General features: G+C 46.5%; 1 protein-coding gene across 1 annotated transcript; it reads left to right on the top strand.

Moving 5' to 3' along the window:
• The first annotated feature begins 1,430 nt into the window (after positions 1-1,430).
• Positions 1,431-25,951, top strand: DUSP10 (dual specificity phosphatase 10). The gene is made up of 3 exons (XM_057398781.1): positions 1,431-2,730; positions 20,266-20,643; positions 23,693-25,951. Exons 1-3 carry the CDS (start codon positions 1,935-1,937, stop codon positions 23,956-23,958), a joined length of 1,440 nt encoding a protein of 479 aa, XP_057254764.1. The 5' UTR covers positions 1,431-1,934; the 3' UTR covers positions 23,959-25,951.
• Positions 25,952-26,204: the final 253 nt, after the last annotated feature.

Genomic DNA, 26,204 nt, shown 5'->3' with positions numbered 1-26,204 from the left:
TTTGCCTTGTAGTGTATCTGTAGCATGGGTGAGACCTCATTATTATTTCACCCAGGTCAAGGTTTGAGAGAAAGGATGAAAGGGATTTATACTTGTCCTCATAACAGGTCCCTAATCTTGTCCTCAGGCCTGTGTTGCTTCCCTTTTTACACTGGGAGAGTCCAGTCTAACCAGCTCATGATCTTTGCCAGACAAGGATGGACTGGCAGCATGGATTTGATCTGAATTCGCGTAACACGGAGCAACTGCATCCATCTGTACAATGGAGAAGTCAGGCAGGTGGAGACCTACAGACCTGGCCAGCCCTGAGCTGCATGTAAGAGGCGTCTGCTACCCATCCCATGACTTAGAGCTGCTGTGCAGGGAGGTTAATTGTTCTGTACTTAAAATGTCTTGCGCAGGCTTATTTGTGGAAGTCGTTTTCTATCGAAAGTATCTGTGTAAGCTTGTTTTTGCTAGAGGATGGCTCAGAAAAGCCTCTGAACAGCAACCTCCTTGATGTGACACCACTTGTACAGCACCAAAGTGCTTATTGTGGGGCTGGGGGGGGGACGACAGTCCTCTGTCCCGCAGTGCCCAGCACTCCGGGGGCAAGGGCTTTGCTCTCCCTGCCCTGCTTCGAAGGCGGTCGATGGAACACGTTTTGCCTGCGGTAAACGCTGTCCCCGGGCTCTGTGCGCCTGCAGTGGTTCTATCAGTGCCCCGAGAGGCTTTCGGCGGTGGCGTGGAAAACGGGATGGGAAACCTCCCCGCTCGGCTCCTCGAAGCTCCCTCCGCAGCTCGCCGATCGCGGCGTCTCTCGCTGCCCCGAGAGCGGAGGTTGCTTCGGGGCCGCCCCGCTACGGGGTGTTGCTGGGCAGGATGGGGTGTCTCCGTGCCCCGTATCAGCGGGGCTGGATGGGGAGCGGGCCAGTGTCCGCCCGCTGTTGGGGATTTGGCGGAGTTCGGGAAGTTGGTGCTGGGATGTTTTCCAGCGGGAGCCGCCGCTGCTCCAAAAGTTGCCGGAGAAGGGGCGACAGTGCCTGGGCTTTCTTGGGTTGTGTGGCTCTTGCCGTCCTGCTTCCTGCCCGGGTGGAAAAGGGGGTTTTAATCCCGTGTGCTGTCTCTTATTAAAGGTTGGGCAGGCTGTGACCTTGCTGGGGCGCAGGGAACCCCTCTTTCTAGAAGCTGTGAGATGTGCTGGGGAGGAGGGAACGAGTTTCTCTGGGACTGATGGAGAACAGCCTTCCTGGAGCTGGGGGCTTAACTGAGGCTGGATTAACCCCTAACAGGGGGATGGAAGCTTTACTTTCTGTAAAGAACTCCAGAACCTAAATTTCCCGTTTTCTCCTGGGTGTTTTTTGTTTAGCTCTATGTTTTCAAGTTTGTAACCGACTCTGACAACTTATTCACCAGCTAGTTTTATTCCACCTTGGTGGAAAATTTGCATATCACCACTGACACATTCCATTCCTATGCGTTTCTCCCAGTTGTAGAGTCAGCCCTGTGGTTGCTTCCCTTGCAGTAAGCGGGGGAACAAGAGAACGTGCCTCTCTGTCATTATCAGTTGCATGCCTTGCTTGCAGCCTGGGGTTTCAGAATAGCTCAGCACCATTTGCATGTAGACAAATGCCTCCTCCTGGGTGTAGCTGCACAGCCCAGGCTTAGGAGTGTGTATTCTGCATGCCATGTGCATGCATACAGATAGCTCAAGTATTTGCTGTAGGATTGGAAAAAGGGTTTTGGTAACTGCTGTGAGCTGGTAACTGTCAGAGGGGTTGGTCGGTTGTTACCTGCGGATGAGGGGTGTTGGTAAAGTAAGTTGCTGTATATGAGGGCTTATGTGATTTCATGATCTGCTTTCATCACCTTTTTCTTCTTCCCATTCCCCCTCCCTTTTCTCTTTTTCAGGGTGATCTTGAGTTCTTCTTAACTTGCTAGTGCTCAGCCTCCTCATGCCTCCATCTCCTTTAGACGACAGGGTAGTAGTGGCACTTTCAAGGCCAGTGAGACCTCAGGATCTCAACCTTTGTTTAGACTCTAGCTATCTTGAATCTGCCTCTTCTGCCAGTGAGAGCCACTCCAGTCTGCTCGGCACAGCTGTCGTGTCCCTAAAGACTGCTAATCTCACGTATATGCCCTCATCTAACGGCTCTGCACGCTCCCTGAGTTGTGGATGCAGCAGTGCCAGCTGCTGCACTGTGGCAACGTACGACAAGGACGCTCAGGCCCAAACTCAAGCGAGCACCAGCAGCGCCGGAGCCTCCACTGCCTGCCCTGCCAACCAAATGGTCAACAGCAATGAGAACGCTGGCAGCTTGAGCCCGCTGGGCAGCGTGGGGAGCCCGGTCTCGGGCTCCACCAAACAACTCGCTAGCATCAAAATCATTTACCCCAACGACCTGGCGAAGAAGATGACCAAATGCAGCAAGAGCCACCAGCAGAGCCAAGGGCCTGTCATCATTGACTGCAGGCCATTCATGGAGTATAATAAGAGCCACATTCAAGGGGCTGTCCATATTAACTGTTCTGACAAGATCAGCCGGAGAAGGCTTCAGCAGGGCAAGATCACCGTCTTGGACTTGATCTCCTGCCGGGAAGGCAAGGACTCCTTCAAGAGGATCTTTTCCAAAGAAATCATAGTCTATGATGAGAATACCAATGAGCCAAGCAGAGTAATGCCTTCCCAGCCACTCCACATAGTGCTGGAGTCACTCAAGCGAGAAGGCAAGGAACCCCTAGTCCTAAAAGGTAATCTTCCTCTTTGCCCACCTGTAGTGGTTCCCTTTGCAGTGCGTGTCTTCTGGTGTTAGCCTTGCTGATGGTTGAGCTTTGAAAGCTTGTGTTTACCTCTAGAAAGGCCTGCATGCCTCGAGCCACCAATGGATAAATCATGGAGCCAGTAGCAGGGAGATACTTGCTTTTCTCAGTTGTCCTTGAGTAGCAGAGGGGGTGGGAGCTGAAAGGAGGAGGAAACGTGCTTCCTGGTGTCTGTCTGTGCAGACAAAGAATTCCCCCCCCCCATGTTTGCTCTGAGTATTTATAACCCAAGGGGCAGAGGTCCAGGAGGGTATATTTCTCTTTTAGCTTGTCAGACTGACCTTTACTTAGCAACCTTATTTTAGTCCATATAAAACTGGACTCATAGGTGCTGGAGATGAACAGTGGGAGAGTAGTAGAAGGGAGGAGGAAGGAGTCAGGAAGCCACTTGGTCTGAGGCATTGCATCATGGACCAGTCAGCAAAACCTGGGGAATACTCAAGTCTTGTTTTGGTGGTATGGGGTCAGAATAATGGACAGAGAGAGATAATTCATCTAAAAAGTGATCTGAAAGTGTTGTGTGTACACTTATGTGTGCGTATATGTCTTTTCCTGTAGAGACTCCTGTTTTAATGTGGTGTTTGGTCTGTCCTTTAATGCTCTGGGGGAAACAAGCCCATTCAGGCAGCATCCAAAGACACTTCCCCTTTTTCACTTTATTCTGTAGCTCCTGTTTATAACAATGCTGCCCTCTAGATTGAGTCTCTTTTCCCCTGGGTGTTTATGCCATTCAGAGGCGTGCGTGGTTGGCAGAGACTGGCTGTGGCACTGGAAAACTATGGGAGGTTAAGGTCCCTTCCAACCCAAACCAATCTGTGATTCTATGATTTGTTGATTGAGCTCTTTCTCTCTTTCCAGCTCTTACTGTATTTAATTCACTCAGTTTTTCTGTTCCAGGCTGCACTATGTGGCAAGAGAATTGATCAGGCTGATACTTGATCCCCATTTCTCATAGCTTTATAGGCGCTAAGGGTCCTGTGAGATACTCCTCTGTGTGTATCTTGTGGAAGCTTAAAATTGCACTGAGCTTTATCTTTGCTCCCAGTAAGTATATTTTGATTCTGGGCTTGCTTTAATAATTGTTAGGAGTTCCCAGTATGCTCTTATTGAGTCATGATGGTGCCCTTCATCCATAAAAGAGGGAGAGGAGGTTCTTTGCAGTGTGAGGTTACCGCTGAAGTCCTGCATTTCTGGTGATAATCATTCTGTTGTACAGCCTTTGCCACCAGGTGTATGGTTGTAGTCTGTGAACCTTCCTATCCTTAGAAAAGTGAGTTTCTGAAGGTGTTTTTCCTGTGTTTCTCTGAAAACACTGGAACTTGTGTAGACCTCAAACTGTCAGTTATTTCCTAAAGTCAGATCCTGGCTGAGATGGAGCTGCAGAGCTGTTGTTGGGCAGAACATTGCTGTTGGGCCTGTAGGCAGGCTGTGGGCAGCCCCTTCTCCCACCACCCACCACTGGGTTTAACAGAGTCCTTGCGGGATTGCTTGGGCCCTTTTTGGTTTTCAACCCTGAGAAATGTTAGGATCTGCCTCAAAGACCTGCTTAGCAGGAATCCCTTCCCCAAACTGTTCTGCTGACACATACGGATGAGAATACAACCAAACCCTTTGCTTTTTGGATTTAGTTCTTGGCTGGGTCAGAGCAGGCTTCATCTCTGGAAGCATGGAGAGAATAGCATCCCTGTCACCTTAACCCTCCTCCCCTCTTTTGGAGCGGGGCTCCCTCTGAGGTTGGATGGAATTGAGCGCAGTACAGAGCAGCATTTAGGAAGGCTGTGGTGAAGTTTCCAAGCTGAGGAGCAGTGCTGGAAGTGCTCATTGTTTGGTTTCACTTGTCAGATAGGGTTTTTTCCATCATGCTTCAGCACACGCCTGGGTTCAGCCTCCGAAATGAAGCTGGGGGTAGCTGGGGAGCCCTCTTTGCTTCTGTTATTTCCAGCGCTTTCTCTCACTCACTGCAATCTGGTCCTAATTTATTGCCAGCCCATCTGATCCCCCCCTGTGTTGTGTTTGCAAACACTGGTTGCTAGCCTGCCTGTCCAAGTTTATGTCCCCCTGATCCGGTGCCACCTTCTCCATGTTTGGTGCTGCCTGTCAGCCCCGTTGCCGTTTGGGGTGAATCCGATCGACAAAGCCAAGGGTTGAGTTACAGCATGCTGAGGGGAGCGATGTGGCCCCATGTGCATTTTGGGTTTGGGTGCCTGTGTCTTTTTAAGCAGCAGAGAAACCCTGCGCTGCTTCCAAAGGCCAGGCTGTGATCTACAGATAAATGTATGTATGGGGCACCTTACTAGGCTCAAGTTAAAGAGAGGTGGCCTGATTTATTTTTAATGTAGTAGACCAGTATATAAACTAGCACTGTGAAAAGAGAACATTGGGGTTTTATGTATGCTGTGGTATGGGGGTATTTTAAGACCTGTGTTCCTCCCTTCCTATCCTGTGTGTCTCTGGCTGTTTCCTTTATCATGGAGTGCTTTTTTTGTCATAAATAAAATATTTCCGTAATTCTGATTTAAGCTCCTTAGAAGCAAAGATTTGCTCATTTCTTTGTTCACAGCCAATAGCACTTGAAGCAAGCATAAACCCCCTATTTAAATACACGAAGAAACAAACATCTATTTCACAGTGCTGCTAAATGGGCTGCAGCAGGCTAAGCTGTCAAGGCCGAAGCTGCTGCTCCTCAGTCTGTTTGGATACAAAACAGGAAGAAGGCAAGTTTTCCCCGGTACCCACACACCTTCATACAAGACCATGGTATTGCATGAAGCTTAGAGGCCTCCCTTTTTGTGGGTGCTTTTTCCTTTTTAGGGAAGGAGAGGAGTTAAAAAACCAGTGATGTGAGCCCAGCATCCCTTCTGCCCGAGGCCAATAGCAAAGCTGTTGCTGAATTTGGGGAGGCAGAGCATGGCGATGCAGCCCTGGCTCTCCTCAGAGGAGTTGTGTCCATTTCCTTTCTGCAAACCCAATGGTGAGGTGTCTCTGCCTTCCCTGAGCACCCCAGCTCGTAGCAAAAGTGGGCTGGAGCCTTGGGGGTTTGTGTACTTGAGTTTGCCACTGGATTTAAAAGTAGGAAGTGGGAAATCCATTTGCATTCAGATGAAAAGTAGTATTTTTCCTAGAATGAAATGCGTAGGTTTGTAGTTGAGCATCTCTGTTTTCCAAGTTAAATAGAATCTGCAAATGAAACAAATGAAAAGCTGAAGCATCTGTGCCCATGCATTTCAACGGCTTTTAGCACAAGAGGATTTGCCTTTGTTTCCCTGGCTGGTGTCGTGGTATTGTCTTCATCCTGCCCGTCCTCCTCTGCCTCCGAGCCCCATCAGCAGAGGAGCCTTGTGGACCTGCTGAAGTCTTGTGGTTAGTTTTTAAAGGCTTCTGTATTTGACTGCAGGGAAACAGCAAATTCAAAAGCAGAGGTGCAAATTGCAATTAGGCAAATAATCCATTTCCCCCCTGCCATGTGCTTTAAACCAATGGCTAGACTGCTGCAAGGGGGTAGGGAGCAACCGGCTGATGGTGATAACAACTGGCTGCTTCTCTATTCTTGTTCTGGGTCTCAGGAGCTCACTTATGCTCTGGCTTTCAGTCTTCTCATAGCTCATCTCACAGGGAAATAAATGAAGTGACTTGCTCTCATTACAGCAGAGAGTATAAGACCTGCCAGCAAACCACTTCGTGCTTTCTGCCACGGTCTAAGAATAGCTTCAGATCTCTTACCACACCAAAGTTGCATATCACAAGTTGGAACAACTATAAAGAGATTGAGACAGCTGTAAAAGGAATAGGTACCTGGCTTATGTTGTCCCATGTTCATGCAAAATACTGCCTTCCGAAGTACCTGACCTGGTTATAATCTGTTGCAAAGGCAATCATTAATTATGATTGTAATTGGATAACTTAACGGTGTTAGTGTTACTTTAAGCCCTAACTGGATGACAGTGCACAAGTGTATTGGCGACTAGAACTTGACGCAATGGTCAACAAATCCAGCTGACCAACAAAACACGTGCCTGGTGCCTATTTCCACCAGAGTTCTCCACTGAATAATTATTAGGTCATGGTTCTAATAGGGAAGTGTGTATTTTTAAGTGTTAAGTAATGCGTGTGAAGCGTCCAATGTGCTTCAAACTAAAGCGCGTTCCCCGTGCGCTGCAGAGGAAATCTGGCCCCATCAGTCACTGGGGAAAAAACTTCTGCTGGCTCTATTAAGGCTGAGATTTCACCTTCACTTTTCAGGCTCTGGTTGCTAGAGCTTAAAAAAGTATCTTTCTCCATTGGAATAGATAATTGCATTGGTTGTAACACTTGAAAATCAGTTGTGTATGTCTGCACCTTTTGCATGTAGATAAACTGGAGCAATACTGTGATTGTAGACCACAGGCTTTTCTGTATTTTGAAGGGATGCTTCTGCAGGGGAGTGTACCTCTAAACTTTGCCTATTCAACAGTAACAGAATGGAAAATGTGGCATTTCCTCCCAGATGATGGCATCTGAGAGTTGGGAGTGCTGGCTTCCAGAGTGCCTGTCACTTTCGAACTGTCCTCGGGGGGGGAAGAGGGCAATGACACTGCCTTGGAAGAAAAGGAACAGGAAAGAGGCTTGTTTTGGTGTTTGGTTGTGGGTTTTTTTAAGCTCTTCAGCTTCTCATACCCTTGGAAAGCAAGCAAAGAGTCAAGAAACAAACTGTTACATTAGGCAAATCTCTCTGAGGCTTGTAAAGAAAAATCTGACCCCAGTTCTGTTCAAACTGGAGGGACATTCCCTGCAATTTTCCAGATAGGTAGGTGTTGGGATTTTAATTAGCTGGATGCCTCACGTGCATGCCTGCTGGGGGTGAGACACTTTGCTAGTAAAATCTTTATAGCGTTGCTTGCTGGTGTGTCTTCTGGCTTTTTATTCTTAAGGGGAGCACAGCCTTTTTGGGAGGCTCAGGGTGATAGAGAAAGCTGTATTTGAGGTTTGAGTGGAAACTGGGTGTTAGCTAATGCAGATGGACCTGTTTGCCTAGACGTGGATGTGAGTTGTTTGCCTTCCAAAGCAGCAGCCGATGTTCTTACTGTGCTTAGGAGCACAAAAGTTTGTAGTGAGATTACCTTGGCTTTACGATGCATTTGAAGTGGGGATCAGCCGCTTGACTTTAGGCTATGACTGTTTACTGTGTGGAAAGCCACATTATAATTAGGGTTTTATTTATTCAAGCAACTCTGAAGTGAAGAAATGCCATAAATAGGTGCGGCATGTACACAGTTTTAACATCTGTCTGTTTTGCAGGTTTAGCAGCTAACCAGGAGGGAAATATGTCTCAAGTATTCAGTATAGGCTTGCAGGGTGATGGAAGTCACACTGTTTAAAGAAATAGACTACGGGAATCCATGAAGATGAGCTAATGCATCGTCCCTTTGCATGTGAGATAAGATTATGTGTGGTCCTTAGCCTTATTGGGAAGTCTGGTGGGCCTGGGAGAGCACTGGCTACAGCAATCACAAGGCTGAATTGTCGTGAGCAGTTGTTGGGCTGGAGCTTTGTTTCTAGGGGCTCACCTGAACCTGTCTTCAGTGCTTTTTGAACACCTCTGCACTGTAAAACTTAAACTCTTGTTAACGTTCTCGTTATCACCAAGTAAGCTGGGGTTTTGTAGTTCTTTTTCCTGTACTGCCTTGTGACTTTTTGCTAGAGGAAGGTCTTTGCTTCAGTTACTTAGTCTCTGTGATTAAGGCATCCTCCTGTCCGGAAGCATATCTGCCCACTGGAAGTTGGTTTTGATGTGTCCTCCCCTGCTCTGGGAGTTGTTGGTTCCCCAGGAGCATGTGTCCCTCCAGAAGGTGGTTCTGGAACTGTACAGCAGCATTTTAGGTCTTGGAAGGAGAAGAGGGGGAGATGGGAGAAGTAAGCGTGTCTCCCATGTGGCGGAGAAAGGGGGTAATCCGTCTAGAGGGATAACTGTGCCTAGATAGCAGCGCAGTCTTGGGGCCAGGGGAACTCTGGCCAAGGCTATGCAGTGGTTATTCTCCTGCTCTGTGACAGCACACACAGCAGACTTGCTGTGAGGCCATGGGTAAGTTATTTTAATCCGTCTGGGTTTTCTTTTTCTGTCCTTTGCACTGTTTGTTACACTGAGCTTATCTCTCTTGTTGCCATCAGTGTGAAGTGTGGTTGACCCAGGTTCATCCACCATCACCGTGTTCCCTGGGAGCAACACAACTGCCTGTTGCAGAAAGTGGAAGACAGACTTAGGAGCACTCCTTTCTTTTCCCTTTTTGCTACAGTGATAAACTGCAGGCTCTGATTTTTGCCTCTAGGTGGTTTTTGTTCTTTTAAGGTTTATTTTCTTATCTGTGTCTTCTTGGGTGAGCAGGCTATCTCTGTTCTGAAGGAAAGCTCTACACTGCCAGTGAAGAGATCAAGGTCTAGAAGGGGCACATGTTTATGATCTCCTGGCAGTTGTTTTTAGAGATGCCCTATAGAGCATGTCCCAGGGGGGAGTGTGTGCAGAGAGACCTGAGCCAGCAAGTCTGGGGGGAGCAACTGGGACCTTGTAGGTTTTGGTACCACTTGGTCCCTGTTGTCATGAAGGTCCCTTCTAACCCATACTATGATTCTATGCTGCTTTGTACATGTGCATTACTGTGCTTCCAAGATGATGGATTTGAAGAAGGAAATTGGGAAACATAAATTCAGAGAATAATAATAAAGTGATGTGAACATGTTGGCTGCAACTGTTACTATGATCTAGCTTTAAAAAGTGTACAGCGTGCCTGGGTTAATTCCCACTTGACTCACTGAAACAGAGAACTGCTTCTAGCTAAGGGTGATAAAGAGAACGAATGTTACTCCTTGTACACACATAAATTATCATACATATATATTTTTTGACAATGGCTTAAAGAGATTTGGGAACTAGAAGATAACTTGCAAGCTTCTGTCATAGCAGTTGAATTGGTTGTCTTAGGTTTATTACACCAAAGTGTGATATTAAGCCTTATGTAAGCAGTTGACCAACAATGTTTTAAAGGAAAAGCTGTTGTTAGAGCAGTTAACATGTACAGTGTTGGTGATGGGCTCTGATTCTGCTTGGTCTTTGCTAAAATAATGGGAGTGGAAACTAAAAACAAACCTTTTGCTGCCACTTAGAATTTGCTGGCATGTTTTAAGTACAAAACCATTTAATGTGATCGTTTAACATGACATCAGTCTTAGGTTCATAAGTGTTTGTGTTAGTCCTCAAGGCAGCACGGCATTGCTGTTGAAGGATAGCAGGGTTTTTATGCTTCCTAGGAAACATTAGTGTTAACTTGCCTGTGGAGGCAAGGAGACCTGGGCTGCTTTTAATCTGGCTGAACAGATTACTTGTTTGATTGTTATTTAGCTCTGGATTCTGTAAATGTGTCTCTTCTTCACTTGACTCTGGAGTATGTGGGTGCAAACTGGGTCAACTCTCTCTTGCCCTGGGGGATTTTTAGGGTCTTTCCTCCCTGACCATTAGAATTGGGGTTTAAGTTCTGGCAGGGTTGGTCCTGAAGTCTGTCAGTGTGGGGGTTGGCTGGCACCATGCTAGTTCCAGTAATTTGCTGCTATGTGAAGACAGCGCCCTTTATTTTCTCTGGGTTTTCTTCATGTACTCTGAAATACCTTGCTGGAAAGGGTCATATCAGAGCCAGATACTGTTACTATTTCTAGCCAAAAAGATAGGAACTTTTCATTTTAAAAAGCATAGATCCATCAGGAATGGATGGCACTCTCAAACGCTGGTGTGGTATATCAGCACCCTATTTTCCTTTCATACTAATGCAAATGTTGCTGGCGTTTCTCTTGTAGAGGGGCAGCAGTTTAGACCGGGAAAGAGCCTGTGTTCATCTTCAGGAGAATGAAAGCAGCCTGCTCTTTGTTGTCAGAAACAATGGTAATGTGTCCTGAAGAGGTTGCCCTTAAAAGGGTAAAATGAATAAATGGATGGCTGAGCCATGAAAATGTCAGTGTTCTCTAAAACATGTGAATTAAACAGAAACGTCCAGTCCTACACGTCCAGGATTACACATGTCTGACATGCTACTGGGACCATCCTTCCTCCTTGGATATGCTGAGCCAAAGCTCTTTGCACCGCACTGGCTATTGGCTGTCTCCAGCTGCTTGAGGGATGCGCGTGGTGATGGGCAGGGAGAGAACTGGGAATAGATTTAAAAACAAAACAAAACTGGTGTCTTGGGCAGATCTGGTCTGCTCTGCCTCTGTCTGAAAGCAGACCTGTAGCTCTCTCTCAATGTAAGACCATCTGTAGTATCTTTATAGCATTAAAATAGTTTCTGTCCCCTCCCCCTCGCTTCCCCGGCTCCTTTGTACATAGCTGTAGCATTTCTTGATGACCTTTTTGTTAATATGGTTTCCAGTGGGAGCATTTCACAGTAGAAGTATGTATTCCTTCAGGGTTTATGCTGACATTTCCAGTGATTATTTAATTGGACTTCATGTTAGCCTACATCCCCATGGGAATGCATACTTTTGCTATGAGAAGTTGTAACGTGTCTAATTTTGAGTTTCTGCTATAAACGCTTGCCCTCCAGGGAAGGCAAGTCCAGTCCTTGTCTGTGGCTGCAAAATTGTCACCACAGTGTGTTTGGGATGTGGGGTTTTTTGTCGTGTTCCTAATTACATTCTTGTATAGCTTAATCCTTGTACCAAAATTGAGAGCGGGCCTTCTCCTTTGACCTTCCTGACTTGCTCCCCAGTGATAACGCAGCACTCTGAAGGATGCTGACGTGTGTTTTATTTTCCTGTGAATATATTTTTGGTGTTATTTTTCCTTTCCTTTCAAATGGGCAGACTCAGCATAGGGGAATTTCCAGTTACAGGCTAGAACCGCTGTCTTGAACTCACAAATGTGGTCCAGAAGTATTCACAGCAGCTTCTGGAGGCTGGTGAGTAGTCCAGAAGGTGGTGGCATCTCTTGGGAAAACTGGTGAGTAACCTAGGGAAGGGACGTGTGTGATTTGTATGGGTCCAAAACTTAGGATCTGAGGAAAAACTTAAGTTTAAGGCGCAAAAGTAGAAATGGATCTCAGGAAGTGTTCCTTAGTGGCAGGTTTGGGAAACAAAAAAGTAAATATTATTTATTTCTAACTGGAACTAATTTGGATGATGTGGTGGTCCTCTGAGGAAGAAGAGTGAAGGGTTGGGAGCTGATGTAGAGCCAGCATCTCTGGCACAGCCTGACAGGGGAAGGGGCTGTAAAGGCCAACAGGAGAGGGTGTGTTGTGACAGGGGGTATGAGCATCAGAGACAGCATGCAAATGCATGGACGTGTGCCTCAGTGCTGAGGAGAAACCTTGCTTCTTTATCCGGCGTCACGCTCTTGACTTCTGCAGGGACCTCAAAGCAGTTGTGTCAGGGGTGTGCTTGTAACTCCTCTAGGGCAGAATTGGTGTACAAACCAAGCTCTCGGGATAGTTCCCATATGGAAAAAAGACTGACCTTGCACGTTCTGTAGAATGCAGGGTTTTGCATGTTTTTGAAGTGCCGTTGGCAACTTGATTAGAGGGAGAGCCTAGATTAGATTGAGTGTGTCGAGGTAGAAGCTGTTCTTTGTGAGCTATGTTTACTTTTACTTCTTTATGTTTGTTTAAAGCTTAATCTTTTGTGGCAAGGCTGATGCTGAATGCTGTGTGGGCAGCAGGGAAGGAAACCCTGTGCAGGGTCTTTAAACCTCCCTCAGACAGGTGAGGAATACGGTCATAGAACCAGGAAGTCAGACCTGTTTTACTTGCTAGGAGCAATAGAAGAAGAAGAACCTTCAGTTATGCCTTTGATTGTGGAAATGGGTGTAATGTGTGTTGTTGAAGAAAGCATGGAGGTTTATGTTGTAGAAGGATGGATTTTATTTTTGTCCTTCCTCCCTCTGCCCCCTTTCTTTAGCAGTGGGAAAGGTAATGTGTAAAGCAGTCTTGGTGTCACTGTGGTCTCCTTGTACTGCAGAGGATGGGCTTCCTTCTGCTGTGGGCTTAACCTCTCATAAATCTCCTTCCAGTGTTCTAAATCCAAGCAAACAAGAACCACCAAACCACAATTTCCTTGAAATCAAAGGAGCAACTCCTGATGTCACCTGGGTGAGTGTTGCCTGATAGGTCCCCACCTCTATTGACAGAAGGAAGTTGCCCTTCTCAGCTCAGCTTCCCATTGTATGGGCCAAATACAACATTTTCAACCATGCAGAGCTTGGTGTGGGCAAGCCCTGAGCGCTGCTCAGCGGCAGCTGTGGTGAGAAGGACATCTGCCTTGGAGGGCAGAAACACTCCTACAGCGAGCTGCTTGGATAAACCCCGTTGCTTTAGAAGAGGTGTGGAAAGCAAAGCCCTGCTTGAACAAGGAAAGAAGCTGTCTTGGGTTGTTCAGGGAATTTGAGCATCTCTTCTTTCGGTACCTCAGGATGGGCACAGGATGATCTCCAGTGTGCACTGTGAACCGTCCTAAGGTGGTTGTCAGCAACAGCAGTGGGAAGGTGCTTCACTGAAAGGTGGTCTTGTCTCTTGTGCTCTGTGGGTACAGCCTCACTATCTCCATGCCTTTCCCTGCCTAGTACCCAGTAGTCCTACCCCTGCTCAAGAGGGAGTATTAGGTGCTTTTCTTCTGCTTTTACTCTTTCCATGTTATCTGGTGTTGTTGGACATAAGGTGATAAGGAGTCTGGTTTGGCTGAGATACAGGGTTTGTTGTGCAGAGCCACAAACTTCTGCAGACATGGCTGTGTTGTTCAGTGGTATGAAGAGGTGGTCTGGGTGGATGCCCCATATCCTGGGAGTGGATTTGGTGTATATTGGGTGAATGCTGCTTCAGCCTGTACAGCTCCTTTTCCCTTGGTGGAAGGAAGCAAGTGGTGGTACTTCAAGCCTGCCCATATTGGAAGGGAGCAGTGTCCCTTGGGACATCCCTGTGCTGGAGCTCACTGCTTCACCTTGCATGGGAAAGTGCTCCTACCATAGATGTGTGACCTGGGACAAGTCATTGCCTCCAAATAAGCTCAGCCAGCCTCACCCTCCATAAACGTGCTGTGTGAAGGTCAGCACAAGGAAAGCAATGCTGCCTACCTGCTGAAGCTGGTGGAGACTGTAGCCCGAGGCAAAGGGGAATATGAGACAGTAAGGAAAAAAGATAAGCAAACACGGTGTTCAGAGGTAAGTGCATCTCACTTGGTTCTACTTTCCCTTGCCCATAGTACAGGAGCAGCCCGAATGCTGGCATTAAAGCAGTGGTGGCTCAGCATCAGCGTGCCACCCTGCAGCAGGACCTCTGGGCATTGATAATGGCACAGCAGGAGTGTGCCTGCAGGCCCTGTACTGTCCTGCCAGGTTAAGGGAAGGCACAGCACCTTGGTGGGCAAAGCACGTGGGCAGTACCTAGCCTCTATTTTTACATGCTGGAGTCATGTTTGCTTAATCTCGAGGCATCCTGCACTTTGAATCAACTTGACACAAAGTCATCTGTTCATTAATAACACAGGAGCAGTTTAATTGTTGTCTTAGTGGAAAAATACATGAGACTGTCATCAGCTGTTGCTTCTGGCAGTGCTTTTCTGCAGTAATGTAAATAAATGAGGTCACAGGTTTAAAGGAACAGGCTGTACTTGCACAAATTGAAAGCGTCATCTTAAACAGATATGCACCAATTGTCTGATAACTCCGTCCCCCCAAATGCTCACTGTAACATGTCGACCTTAAACACTCCAACACAGCCTTAGGGGCTCAGTTTGCTATTGGTACTGACAGGGTTCATGCCTAGTGGGTCTTTTAACCCTTGGCTTTTCCTGAGTGAAGTTTTTGGTGGCCAGAACCCCAGTATCCTGAATTCTCTGCTGCTCCTCCTGTGGGACCCCGGCAGTGCAAGAGGAAGGGAAGTTACAGACCAAACATCTCTTCTGCTGATGCTTCACAGCATCCTGCAATTTCTGCTCTTGCTGCGCATGTGCATATGTGTGTGTGTTGGTTTTATTTTTTTCCAGCTGGCTTTGTGGTATTGTAATCGAGGATGAGTGGATCCAGAAATGCGCCTGGACAGCTTTGAAAGCGGTATAAAAGGTCTATTTGTCTCCCGGGACCACGTGTTCTGTCTAAATGTGGATCCCACATCTGCAGCCTGTCATGTATTAAAAATATGTTCCTGTTTGCAATTGTAGTGGGAACACCCAGTACCTGCCACGCTCGGAACAAAGCGTGGCCGTGCCGATGAGGTAATGCAAAGGTATTGCTTTATGGTGAGGGTATTATTGCATGGTAACTGCCTCACTAGAGCACTCTCACAGAGGGGAACAAGGTCACTTACTCCCTTTATTGTGGGGTTAGAGCCTGTTTCTAGGTAGGAAACATATTGCAGATCTACCAAAATATACTGTAAACCCACATCCTATTTGCTTGTAGTCACACCGCCACAGAGCAGCAGTGATGGTTGAAAGAGGTGCCAAAGAAGATACAGAGGAGAGGCAGGTGGTACTGTACTCCTTGTACTGTAATTCTCAATATTCTAATAAAAACAAGGAAAAAAAATCACAACAACAACAAAAAAAACAACGCACTTCTGTAATACCTGTATAGGTAAGGGTTGTTGTTCTTGCTTTCTTCAAAGGTCATGGTTCCTTGTAAAAGCTGGTTGCCTAGTTCCTGCCATACTTTTTGTGTCAGTTCTGCATCCTGTTTGCCCTCTTTCTGACGGCAGATGACAGACACCATGTTTGGCACGTTTTTTGTGCAAGCACCATGCTGCTTGTCGTGTTCTGTTTGTTCAGAGCTGCTTTGGCTCCTGTTCATCTGCTCACCTGGCCTTGTAGCGCTGATATGAGCCCTGGGCTCCTGGGTGGCTTTGGAGCTGGGAGATCTGTGCCCAGCTGCTGCCCTGGTGCTGTTCAGCAGGGGGTTTTGAGGAGCATTGAGAGATATTTATGGGCAGATGGCTGCAAAGAGCTTTAACAAACAAGTGTGAATAGCTGGAGCATGTGCAGTGCTGACTTGAAACTTCCTACAAGTTTTGAGGTCTCGGACAACCCAAAGTCTGCTGTCACTTGCTGCTTTGGCAGGGCAGGATGCTAGAAGAACTGCAAAAATATCTGTTTCACATTAGTGGCAAGCAAGAGCTCTCAGTCTTCTGCTGTGTTTTGCTGCATAGGCAAAGCCGTCTGCCACATGAAGTGTCCTGCTTCATTGAGTCATTTCCTTATGGAACAAATACCTTGAGTTCCCCAGAGTGCTGGGCATCCTTGCATGTCCATCTTCATTAGGATTTGAGTAGGTTCAGCCTCCACTTGAAAGCCTGCCCAGCAGCTGTTTTGCAGCAGAGTGTGCACAAAAGCACTCGATGTTAACCTGCATCCATGTGTGGGCTGTGTCAAACTGGCCTGGACATCAGCCTTTTTGCTGTTCTTTGATTATTAAAGCTGTGTGGTATGTTTAAAGCATGACATTCTGTAGAAGTGGACATTGGCAGCTTATCTAGTTGTTTTATCACTGAAGGTGGCTACAGAGCTGAATCTAGGTTTCATGGCTGGTGCTCAAACTGTACTGCTATGTATGCTAATGTTCTTTCCTGGTGGGTATATTATATTGCCTCTCTGCTTATGCTGCCTGTGTATGATGCATCCTGCCCTGCCAGAACAGCAAGTGACAGTAGATTTGGATTGTCCAAGACCTCAAAACTTGCAGATGCAAATAGCAGCTAAAAAACTGCTTTTAAAGCCTAGCTTACTTCTGTGTAAGTTGGAGGCTTTTACTAGGTTGTGCTTCTCCACACTCCTTGTTACAGACCCCTGTAATGCTTCTTTCATGTCCCTGGTTTGGGAAGGCTTGAGCAACTTCAACCATGAAGCAGCTTCTGTTACAACAGAGTGGAGTCTCTGCATCGTAGAATCAGCTGGGTTGGAAAAGGCCTTTAAGATCATCAAGCCCAACCTCTACCCCAGTACTGCCAGGTCCACCACTAAACCATGTCGCTAAGGGTCCCCACGTTCCTCAGCGGTTCCTCATCACACTTGTGCGCTGTGCCCTTCACCAGCTTTGTTGCCCTTCTCTGGACCCACTCCAGCAACTCAATGTCTGTCTTGAGCTTCCTTGTAATCTGGAGTTGCTGTCGATAGCAGTGATATGTTTTGGTCCTTGTTGAGTTCAGTGAATTGACTCTTAGACCAGCCTTGCAGCAGCTACGTGTTGGCCTCCTCTCCAGCTATAGCCTCTTCCCACCCACCTCCTCTCCTCTACTGCATGAAGACTTTTAAATGCCAAAATAGGAGGTTCTTGACAAGGGAATACAGATGCACTTGATTACCCTGTGCATTGTATTTACAGCTAGGAGCAAAGGTTGTGTGTGTGGTGAGCATGGCAAGAGTGGATTAAGGGAATGGCACTCATGAGATGTCTGGATCCTGGTTTGGGACCTGCATGACTCGTATGGCGGTTCAGGTCCAAGCTAAGATCCTGCTGTTGGCTTTAGAGTTCAGCTTCCCTGTGACTGTATCTTGCTGTATCCTCTCACTGGGTACCAGTATTCTTGTCCAGTCCTCCCTTTCTCATGTGCCTGAGCTGGCTCAGGTTAGCAATCATCTTCCCAGTAATGTGTTGTTCCAGGGACATGCTGAGAGCTGCTTGGGTATGGTACTTTAAAAAGTGCTTGAACTGACTCTGCACGATGTAATGGTCTCGTCCTCTCTCCGTATTCTCATATACTGGACCAAAGCTCACACTGAGGAAATGTTGGTAACAGGAGTAATGGTGTCTTCTGGCCAACAGGGCAGGCAGAGGCCCTGAAGGGAGGACATAGGTGGTGAGGAAAGAGCTTGGTCTGGACTCCCTAGCTCTGTTGTATCTTACAAGGCAGCTGGTGAAACAGGATGGTGTCTGCTACACCACTAGTGTGCCCACACCCGAGTGATGAACCAGTGGGATCGTACCTCTGTCTGTGGCCACTTACTCCTAGAAGGATGCTGAAGAGGTGGAAAGTGAGTATTGTCTCTCGTTTCACTAAAGCAGCTTATTTTTCAGGGGTTTTCTTGGGAATCCTGTCATGCTCTGGTGGCTGTCTAAAGCACAGTATTTAAGCTGAATGGATTGCTTGCACATGCAGAAGGATGGATGTGGGTTAGGTTTAGTCTGTAGCGCAGGCTCTAGGCTGGAGCTGTTGGTTTGGGTGAGACCTCAGGCATCTTCAGACCATAGACTTGTTTGTTTTCTTGAGTGGACTAAGAAGACTTTTCAGACCCCATCAAAAACGGTTGGTGCAGTTGGCAGTGGAGCTCAGATTCTCATCCTTACTCGTCTCTCTGTCTTCTCCCCTGTTGTAACGACTTTGTGAGTACAGATCTTTAAAGTAGATGTGTTTGCTCTGTGTCTTGTAAACAGCCGGAACAGCTGAAGAGAAGCATGCTTTTAAGGTGGGGGAAGCACTCTGCATTTTGTGGGCAATTCGAGGATTTCTGGGACAGTGAGTTACAAACAGCGTGTGAAGAGCAGCAGTGTTAAAGGGGCTTGGTTGTAACTTAGCCTGGGTGCCTGGTGCCCGTTGAGTACTGCACAGAGCACTGAGATGCCCACCTTATGGGCAGGTGTGTGGACACAGTGAGATGCAGCACTCAAAACATAGACATCAAAGCCTTTTGCTGTGTCTGAGTTGGAGTCCTTGAGACAGCAAGTCTTCCTCTGTTTTAAAATATCCCTTTGCTAAATCACTGTGAAAGAGCCTGGAAAAGACAAATAACCCTTTATTTATTTACTTTAAAATAACATTGGGATGGTGACATTCACATTTATTTTGGCTAGTGTAGCTCTTTCGAGTAACTTCAGTGTAGCTCTCCCCCCTCCTGGGTTGCGTTTTTTTGGCTTGCGTTTAACAAAGTGCAATTCAGTTTGAACACTTGGCCCGTCCCGATGCGGTGCAGGACTCCAAGTATCCTGGTACAGCAGAAACGTGCACTTTCGTGGGCGAGGAGGGAGGGGGGATGGATATATCACTGCATTGCTCCTCTTTCCGCCTTTTTTTTGCTGGAGGAGCCACCTGTTAGCATTACATCAGCGGCTCCCAGGAACTCTCCTCCTACCAAAAAGGCCTTAACACAGAGTGGTTCTTCTTGTATTGTTTGTGCTCAAAGAGCTGATGTCATGCCAGCTGATGTCATTGTGTGCTCTGTGCGATCGCTATGGGAACCGGGCAGGTGGGGAGCCTGATGTAATCGCAGAATGAGGTGTAGAAAGAAGGTCTGGTCCTGGTGTTCCAGCTCTGCCGAGCTGGCAAAAGGAAGGCTGGTGAAATACTGCTGAAAAAAGACAGCAAGATGTGCAATAGAGCCAGGGAAGCACGAGCCAAAAGAGTAAAGCAACTTCTCCCTTCCTGCTCAGATCCGTTTCCCAATCCGTATTAATGTCCTAAAAATAACTCTTGCTAGATATTTTTGGGCAACCAGAGCAGAAAAAGGAGAGCTGTTTACCACATGTGAAGTGAGCACCTCAGGTGCTGTTGGGTTAGGAGAAGAGGTTTTCTTTTGTTCTCCTGCACAAATGCTTATGTGCTGTTCCCTGGAGCGATGCCAGTGTGAGCTGTGCCCACCTATCATAGAATCACAGAATGGGTTTGGGTTATAAAGGACCATCTAGTTCCAACCCCATTTGAGAATGCCCTGCAGGGCTGCTCCTGGCAGGCAGGTCTGCTATGGACAGGGAAAGCTAAAAGCCTGTCCCAGCTGGCTCATTGTGCTGCTTTGGTGTGATGCTAGCCTGTTTGCTTGTGGTTTTGATTATTTCCTTCTTGAAAAAATGTCTTTTGTCCTGTCCCCTTGCCTCTCCCACAGGTTCATAGGTGAGGCAGCCTTAGCACACTGATTGTAGAGGCATAGAATGGTTTGGGTTGGAAAGGACCTTAAGATCATCCAGTTCCAACCCTCTACTATGGGCAGGAACACCTCACACTAGACCATGTCACCCAAGGCTCTGTCCAACCTGGCCTTGAACACTGCCAGGGACGGAGCATTCACCACTTCTTTGGACACCCTGTGCCAGTGCCTAATCACCCTCACGGTAAAGAACTTCTTCCTTATATCTAACCTGATCTTCCCCTGTTTCGGTTTAAACCCATCACCCCTTGTCCTATCGCTATAGTCCCTGATGAAGAGTGCTTAACCTAAATCTCTGTCTAACCTAAATCTCCCCTCTGTCAGCTTAAAACCATTCCCCCAGGTCCTGTCTGATGTTGCACAAAGATGTGTTTGCCTCTTCCTTGGCATCATCAGCCTCATGGCGGGGAGAACAATGTGTGCCATGTGATTCATGTGTGCCAATGTGATTCATGGTGCCCTCATTGCCAGCAGCCATGCTCTGAGCAGTCATCATGACAGTGGTGGTAGGGACAATAGTGCCAGCTCCCGTCCTTTGCTCTGAAGAAAGGTGTCTCCAAAGTGCCGCTGACCTCGGGTGTGTAACCAACATATCTGCTTGGTCTCTCTCCCCAGGAGGACTCAGCGGTTTCAGGCAGAACCACGAAAACCTCTGCGACAACTCCCTCCAGCTCCAAGAGTGCCCAGAGGGGGGAGGCGGGGTCGGTGCATCCGCCGTGCCCCCCACGCTACCTCAGTCCATCCCCACCACGCCGGACATCGAGAATGCTGAGCTCACCCCCATCCTGCCCTTCCTCTTCCTCGGAAACGAGCACGATGCTCAGGACTTGGAGAAGATGCAGAGGATGAACATCGGCTACGTAATCAATGTGACCACCCACCTGCCCCTGTACCACTACGAGAAAGGCATGTTCAACTACAAGCGGCTCCCGGCCACTGACAGCAACAAGCAGAATCTCAGGCAGTATTTTGAAGAGGCTTTCGAGTTCATTGGTAATTACCCTTCACTGGAAATACTCTTGGTGATTTCTTTTTTTACCTGTTGTAAGGATCTAGAGTGAATTTCGTGCTTTGCTGACTACCCTGAAGGCTCTGTGAGGCCAGATTTGCTTTTGGTTAGGTTGTCAGAAATGCTGAGCAGCACCTTATGTTTCTCCTTCTTCTCACCTCTGGCATATCCAGTTAAGTAGTCTGGGGGTACATCATCAATAGTGATGCCTGCCTCCAGGCTGCCAAATTCAGGAAACACCAGAAAACTGACACATTTGTCATCCCCTTTTCGTTATTCCTTTGCATTCCTAGTTCCAACAGTGGCTTCCAGCCAGTTTTTCACAGTGACTGTTCTTAATGATGGCTGAGTCTTTCCTAACTTATTACATGAAAACACTGACAAACTTTCACACTTCACTTGTTCTACCATTAGATTTATGACTTCAGAGTGTGTGAGTGGATTGTGATGTGTAGGCTGTGTAAGAGGGTTCACCACAGAACTCATGAGTCCATAGCAAATTGGGGAGGTTGCTGAAGAAATGACACAGCAGCGTTACCCGTGTTGCTCTGAACCTCACTGCAATCCACACAGCACAACTCTCTCCAACTTTAGGGGTTTCATTCATCTCTGTTTGGTCATCTAGGCTAAAGCCAGGTGGCCTCTTTAAGCAAGGTTGGTCAGTGAGGACATGAGCTCGTGATACTGAAAGCTTTTGGGGACCTTCCCTTGTCCCTCTCTAAGTCTTTGTAGGCACAGCTTTTGCAGTATAATCAATGTCCACTTGTGCTTCCCCAGCACAAATATGTGTCCTGAGAGGTTTTCTGAAATATATGAGCTGGGGAGATATATATGCCCTGGTACATAATTTTACTTCCTTGTGCTGAGGCTTCGCTAACCTCTTTACCAATACTTCAGGCTTGATGTTGGAGGACTAAACTAAGGGAGTGTGCCTCTGTGCTGTATCACAGCTTAGGTCCTTAGCTGACCCCATGCTGAAGTGAGTGCAGAGCTGTTTTATGCCTTGCCCTGTGTTTGTGGCACTTGGGTCAGCACGTAGTTACAGTGCTCCTGAAACTCAAGCCTGTTTGTGCTGTTGGGCTCAGCAAGGATTGTGCCCCAGCTGTGGGACTAGGTCCCAGGGCAGGATGTCCAAGCTCAGCATATTCTTCTGAGCCCATCTGCCCCTGCCATATGCCTTGGCATGGGCTCTCTGGTCTCAAGCAGACAGCTTGCCGTATTTCTGAGGTTGGGTTGGCAGGGGCTCACTGTGCGCCGATGCACGCAGTCTGTAGCCATGCTACTTCATTAAAGGTGACAAGGCAGATCACTGCTGACACTGCAGCTCAGATGGAGTGCAGCACTAAAGCTTGAGTCTTACCACTGAGAGCTTCTATCAGGAGCCCTTGGGCTTGTCCTATACAGTGTAGAGGACCAAAGGATCTCTACATAAAAGCAAATCTTCCTAGTGTTCCTAACACAACCCTAGTGCTGTCAGCTCCCCAAACTGCTGATTGCTATGTGCGTGGGAAGGTGAACAGCCCTTTTTGGATGAAGAGAAGCCCTCTCTGAGGGCAGGGGAGAGGGAACCTCACTTTGATCCTTTGGGAAGAAAAGGTGGGTAAAGAAATCCAGTAAAACCTTAAACTTTGAATTCAACAAGATGGGGAGGTGCAATAGGCTAAGCTTACATAAAGAAATTCTAAAGCTCTGTGGAGGTCCTTTTGGGATCCTATGAACTGCAGGGTTAGAGCTCTTGAAACCACTAGAAGATAGAGTTTGGCTTATGACCTTACCAAGGGCAGAGAAAGCAGCCTTGCTCTGTAAAGGTTTGGAAAGTGTTCCAAAACCCATTTTACTTTCCATTTTAATAATTACAGCTTGAGGGTCTGTCTGTGTTCTTAATAAACAAATATTTCTCCACTGAGAGTTTTCTTCCATAGCAGATTGAGCCAGCTGGGGAAGTAACTAGTCAAAGCTTTCCCTTCCTCGGGGTAAGCTTTAAATTGCATTTGAGAAGATTTGGAAATGTTTAAACTGCACATCCTTGGCCTATGTTTCTTTAAATATGTCTTGAAACAACCACAACCAAACCCAGGTTTAGCTCGAACTAAAGCCATAGGAAGTGAAATCATCAAAAACTCTTTGGGAAAGTGTGTCAAAATGCGTTAGAGAGTTTCAGCTTTCTGAAAAAGTAACTGGCAAAACTCCCTAGAGGGAAGTTGGCTTCATTTATGCTTTCGCAATACAGGTTGAGCATGTGGGGTTCAGGATGAACCATAGTCTTGGTGGGGTTGGGTTCATGCCAGAACTTGCAAACGAAATTCATGCTTCTCCTGCAGGTTAAAACAGAACAAATAGATTGAAGTGTCACATCCTGTGGGAGATACCAAAAGCAAGCTGTGGAAGATGAGGATGGTGTGGTAGTAACTCTCCTCCTTCTTGTGTTCTATTAGCACATGATTCCAGGGGCTCTGTCCTCCCTTATCCTGCCCAGGTTGCATACCTCTAAGTGATGTATCATGGTGAATAGCATGATTGTGTGTAGCCAGCTCCTGCTTTTGCAGAGACACCACAGTAGAGTGCCCCACTGAAGCTGCTTCGAGAGTAGCTTTGCAAAAGACTCAAAGAACAACAGGGCTTTGAAACAGGTATCGTTAGGAACTGAATCTGAAAATACCTGGTTTTTGAAAAGGTAGTGCCCAAGTAACGCAGTGGCATTGTGACAGAGGTGGAGATTGAGCCTGAGCTGACGCATCGTAGGCTTTGAACTATGTCAAGCTGCTCATGTTCCCTGTCAGCTCAGCAGTGTCTCTCAATGTGCAGTTTGCCTAATAAAGAGATAAAAGGGTACATGAGGACTTCCAGTGTTTCATGTACAATAACTCTGAAGCCTCAAAGGAAGATGGACTGGAGGAGAAGGGGCCAGTGCTGTGCTTGTAATCAAACAAATACAGGGACTTTTCACATTAAGTTACTCTTAATTGCACTGAGCTTTTTCCTCACTTAGAAGCTGGCAGACATCTTACTTTCTCCTGTCTTTCTCATTTCCAGAGGAAGCTCATCAGTGTGGAAAAGGTCTCCTCATCCACTGCCAGGCCGGTGTCTCCCGCTCTGCCACCATTGTTATCGCGTACTTAATGAAGCACACACGCATGACCATGACGGATGCCTATAAATTTGTGAAAGGCAAACGACCAATCATTTCCCCAAATCTTAACTTTATGGGGCAGTTACTGGAGTTTGAAGAAGACCTAAACAATGGTGTCACACCGCGCATCCTCACACCAAAGCTGATCGGCGTAGAGACTGTGGTGTGATGGCGAGGATGCAGTCAAGGAAGGGGCTTAACCTATTCTTCACCTGATTGGGGGCAGTGATGGGTGGGAGGTGGGTTTTTCTTTTTAGCTTTCAAAGGGGGGTTTTGTGGCAAACTTTTTGTGAATAAAAACCTTTTTTTTTTGTAAGGAAAGGTTTTTAGAGATCCAAGAACTTTGCCGTGTTTGGGATGCTGTTGTGATTTCCTTCCCAGATGCTGGCAGAGCAGGGAGGTTTTGGAGCAAAAGGAGTACTTTTTAAAATCAAAACAAGATGAAGAAGAAATACTGGGCTTCCCCCCCCCCTTTTTATTTTTCCCTTCTCTCCAGCTACTTGTAGAGTTTATGGCTAAGTAGTCTGTGCAGGTTCATAGACTGAAGAAACCTAAGTTGAAGACGAAACACAAACAGCCAAAACAGAGCAGAAATAAAACCCCTCCCTGAAACAGAAGGGCCTTCGTTCTGCAAAGGCTTTGCTAAAGATAACCTAGCAAAATGCTCACCGATGCAAAGGAAATTGGAGCAGCTTCAAAAGTCTGCAAGGCACTTTTCACACTCCTGACTCAACCTAAAGACAAAATAAAGAGAGGTTTATTTGGCGTGTTTCATGTTCCAGTTCTATTTTTCTATTTTGGGGTGTAAGGTTTTAACAGTAAGGGGACTTTGATCATTCTATGCCATATGCCTTCACTGGCTTCTTGTGCAATAATAATTTGGGGTTTGTTTTGAGTGTTCAAACCACATACTGTTGGCTGCCTACTAATAATTTTTGAAGTCTACTAGTGCAATGGCAGCGGCTTGGTTCAGAAAGGATAAATGAGAGCAATTATTTTGTTCCTTTATATGATTTTGATCCTGGTTACAGTGCCATAAACCTTGTTACATATGTATATCAGAATGTACAAAGAACGAGCAAAGTTTATTTAAAACTATTTTTCGCACAAAGTATTGGTGTGTTTTAGTTGTCCATGTAAAAAAAAACCCAAAAATTTGATTATAAAACAAAAAATCTTTTGGAAAATGTGTGTCTTTTTATTTCTTTAGCAGTTTTCCATTTTCTTTCCATGGGATGGACTTTTGTTCTGTTGTATTTTTTCGTTGCAGTGTACATCTCCCTTTGACAGAACTGGCATCTCTTGTTTGGCATCTCCTCTTCCCTGTTTTGTTCCTGTCCTCTGCCGGTGGAATGTGTTCTCTTTTTTTCCTCCTGTACTCCTGCATCCTTAATTTTCTGTAACCGGATTTTTGTCTGCTGGAAGTGCATCAGTTTTGGAGCTGTTCAGCTGAGTTAGCACTATTGGTGAGGGACTTTGGGACAGATGTGTTATTTCTGCAGCTCAGTAGCCATTTGGAAAAATAAGAAATAAACTTTCTCCACCGATTCCTGTTCATATTCCTGCAATTAGCTTATCTTCTGTTACAACACTGTCTGGTTTCTGGAAGTCCGTTAGTCTCGTGTGTGCTTTTCCCTGGCCTCTCTATAGCGCCTTCCTCTAGCAGTTCAGTGATTCCTTCTCCTGGGATTTTCCCCTTTCTCTTGCCTATTTTTCCTTCATCCCCCTCCTTTTCCAGCTGTGTCAGTGTTGTGTGGTGCATATTGTAGGGCTGATGTTTATGCCTGGCGGTGTCCCTGAGGCACCTGACTTTTGCTTTCCTTGTATTCTCTTTATTTTCATGGTATGGTATAACCTGATCTCTTCTGGACTGTTACCAACTCTGAAGTTTATTTGTGTGAGCCTAAAGTCACTTAGAAAACATTTCTCGTATCACTCTGTTTGTGCAAACTGATATATCCCGGGAAATCGGGTAGCAGTGAAGGTTTTTCCTAGATGGAAACTTAGATGGGCGAACCAAGTTTAAAACAGGACTTGCTGGAAAACTTATGTATGATCACACTAGACATGTATATTTTTGTGGACATTTTACTTAAAATGTTGTTACTACACAGATATTTTCTTGAAACTTATCCCTTTATTAAATTATTTTTCTACTGGAATTGATTTTTTTAATTGCTTTTTAATACAGTGTTGGTCCTTTTGTTGAGATGCACTTGGCAACATAGTGCCCTGTGGCAAAACCTCTTGGGCTATGATAGCTCCTGGGGCTGAGTGGTTGGACAGGGAAGTTGCTGTTTTGGAGTCTTGGTGCTCCAGGAGGAAGGATGGTTCTCCTCTTTCCCCCTTTACTTTCATTAGGACCTCTTTGTTTGAGGAGGTTAGAAAAACTTCTTTGTTCCTTGACAGAGAAGT

This window comes from Pezoporus wallicus, unplaced genomic scaffold (genome assembly GCF_028554395.1).
Source record: "Pezoporus wallicus isolate ANWC-B61680 ecotype Strahan unplaced genomic scaffold, APGP_CSIRO_Pwel_v1 contig_5231, whole genome shotgun sequence".
NCBI classification, from domain to species: domain Eukaryota; kingdom Metazoa; phylum Chordata; class Aves; order Psittaciformes; family Psittacidae; genus Pezoporus; species Pezoporus wallicus.
Note: the sequence above shows the minus strand (reverse complement) of the source record. Positions and strands in the feature narration are given on the sequence as shown.

Coding starts and splice junctions, on each gene's coding strand:
- DUSP10 (XM_057398781.1), top strand. CDS start 1,935: ATGCCTCCATCTCCTTTAGACGACAGGGTAGTAGTGGCACTTTCAAGG. Junction 2,731..20,265: donor GGAACCCCTAGTCCTAAAAG/GTAATCTTCCTC, acceptor CTCTCTCCCCAG/GAGGACTCAGCGGTTTCAGG. Junction 20,644..23,692: donor AGAGGCTTTCGAGTTCATTG/GTAATTACCCTT, acceptor TCTCATTTCCAG/AGGAAGCTCATCAGTGTGGA.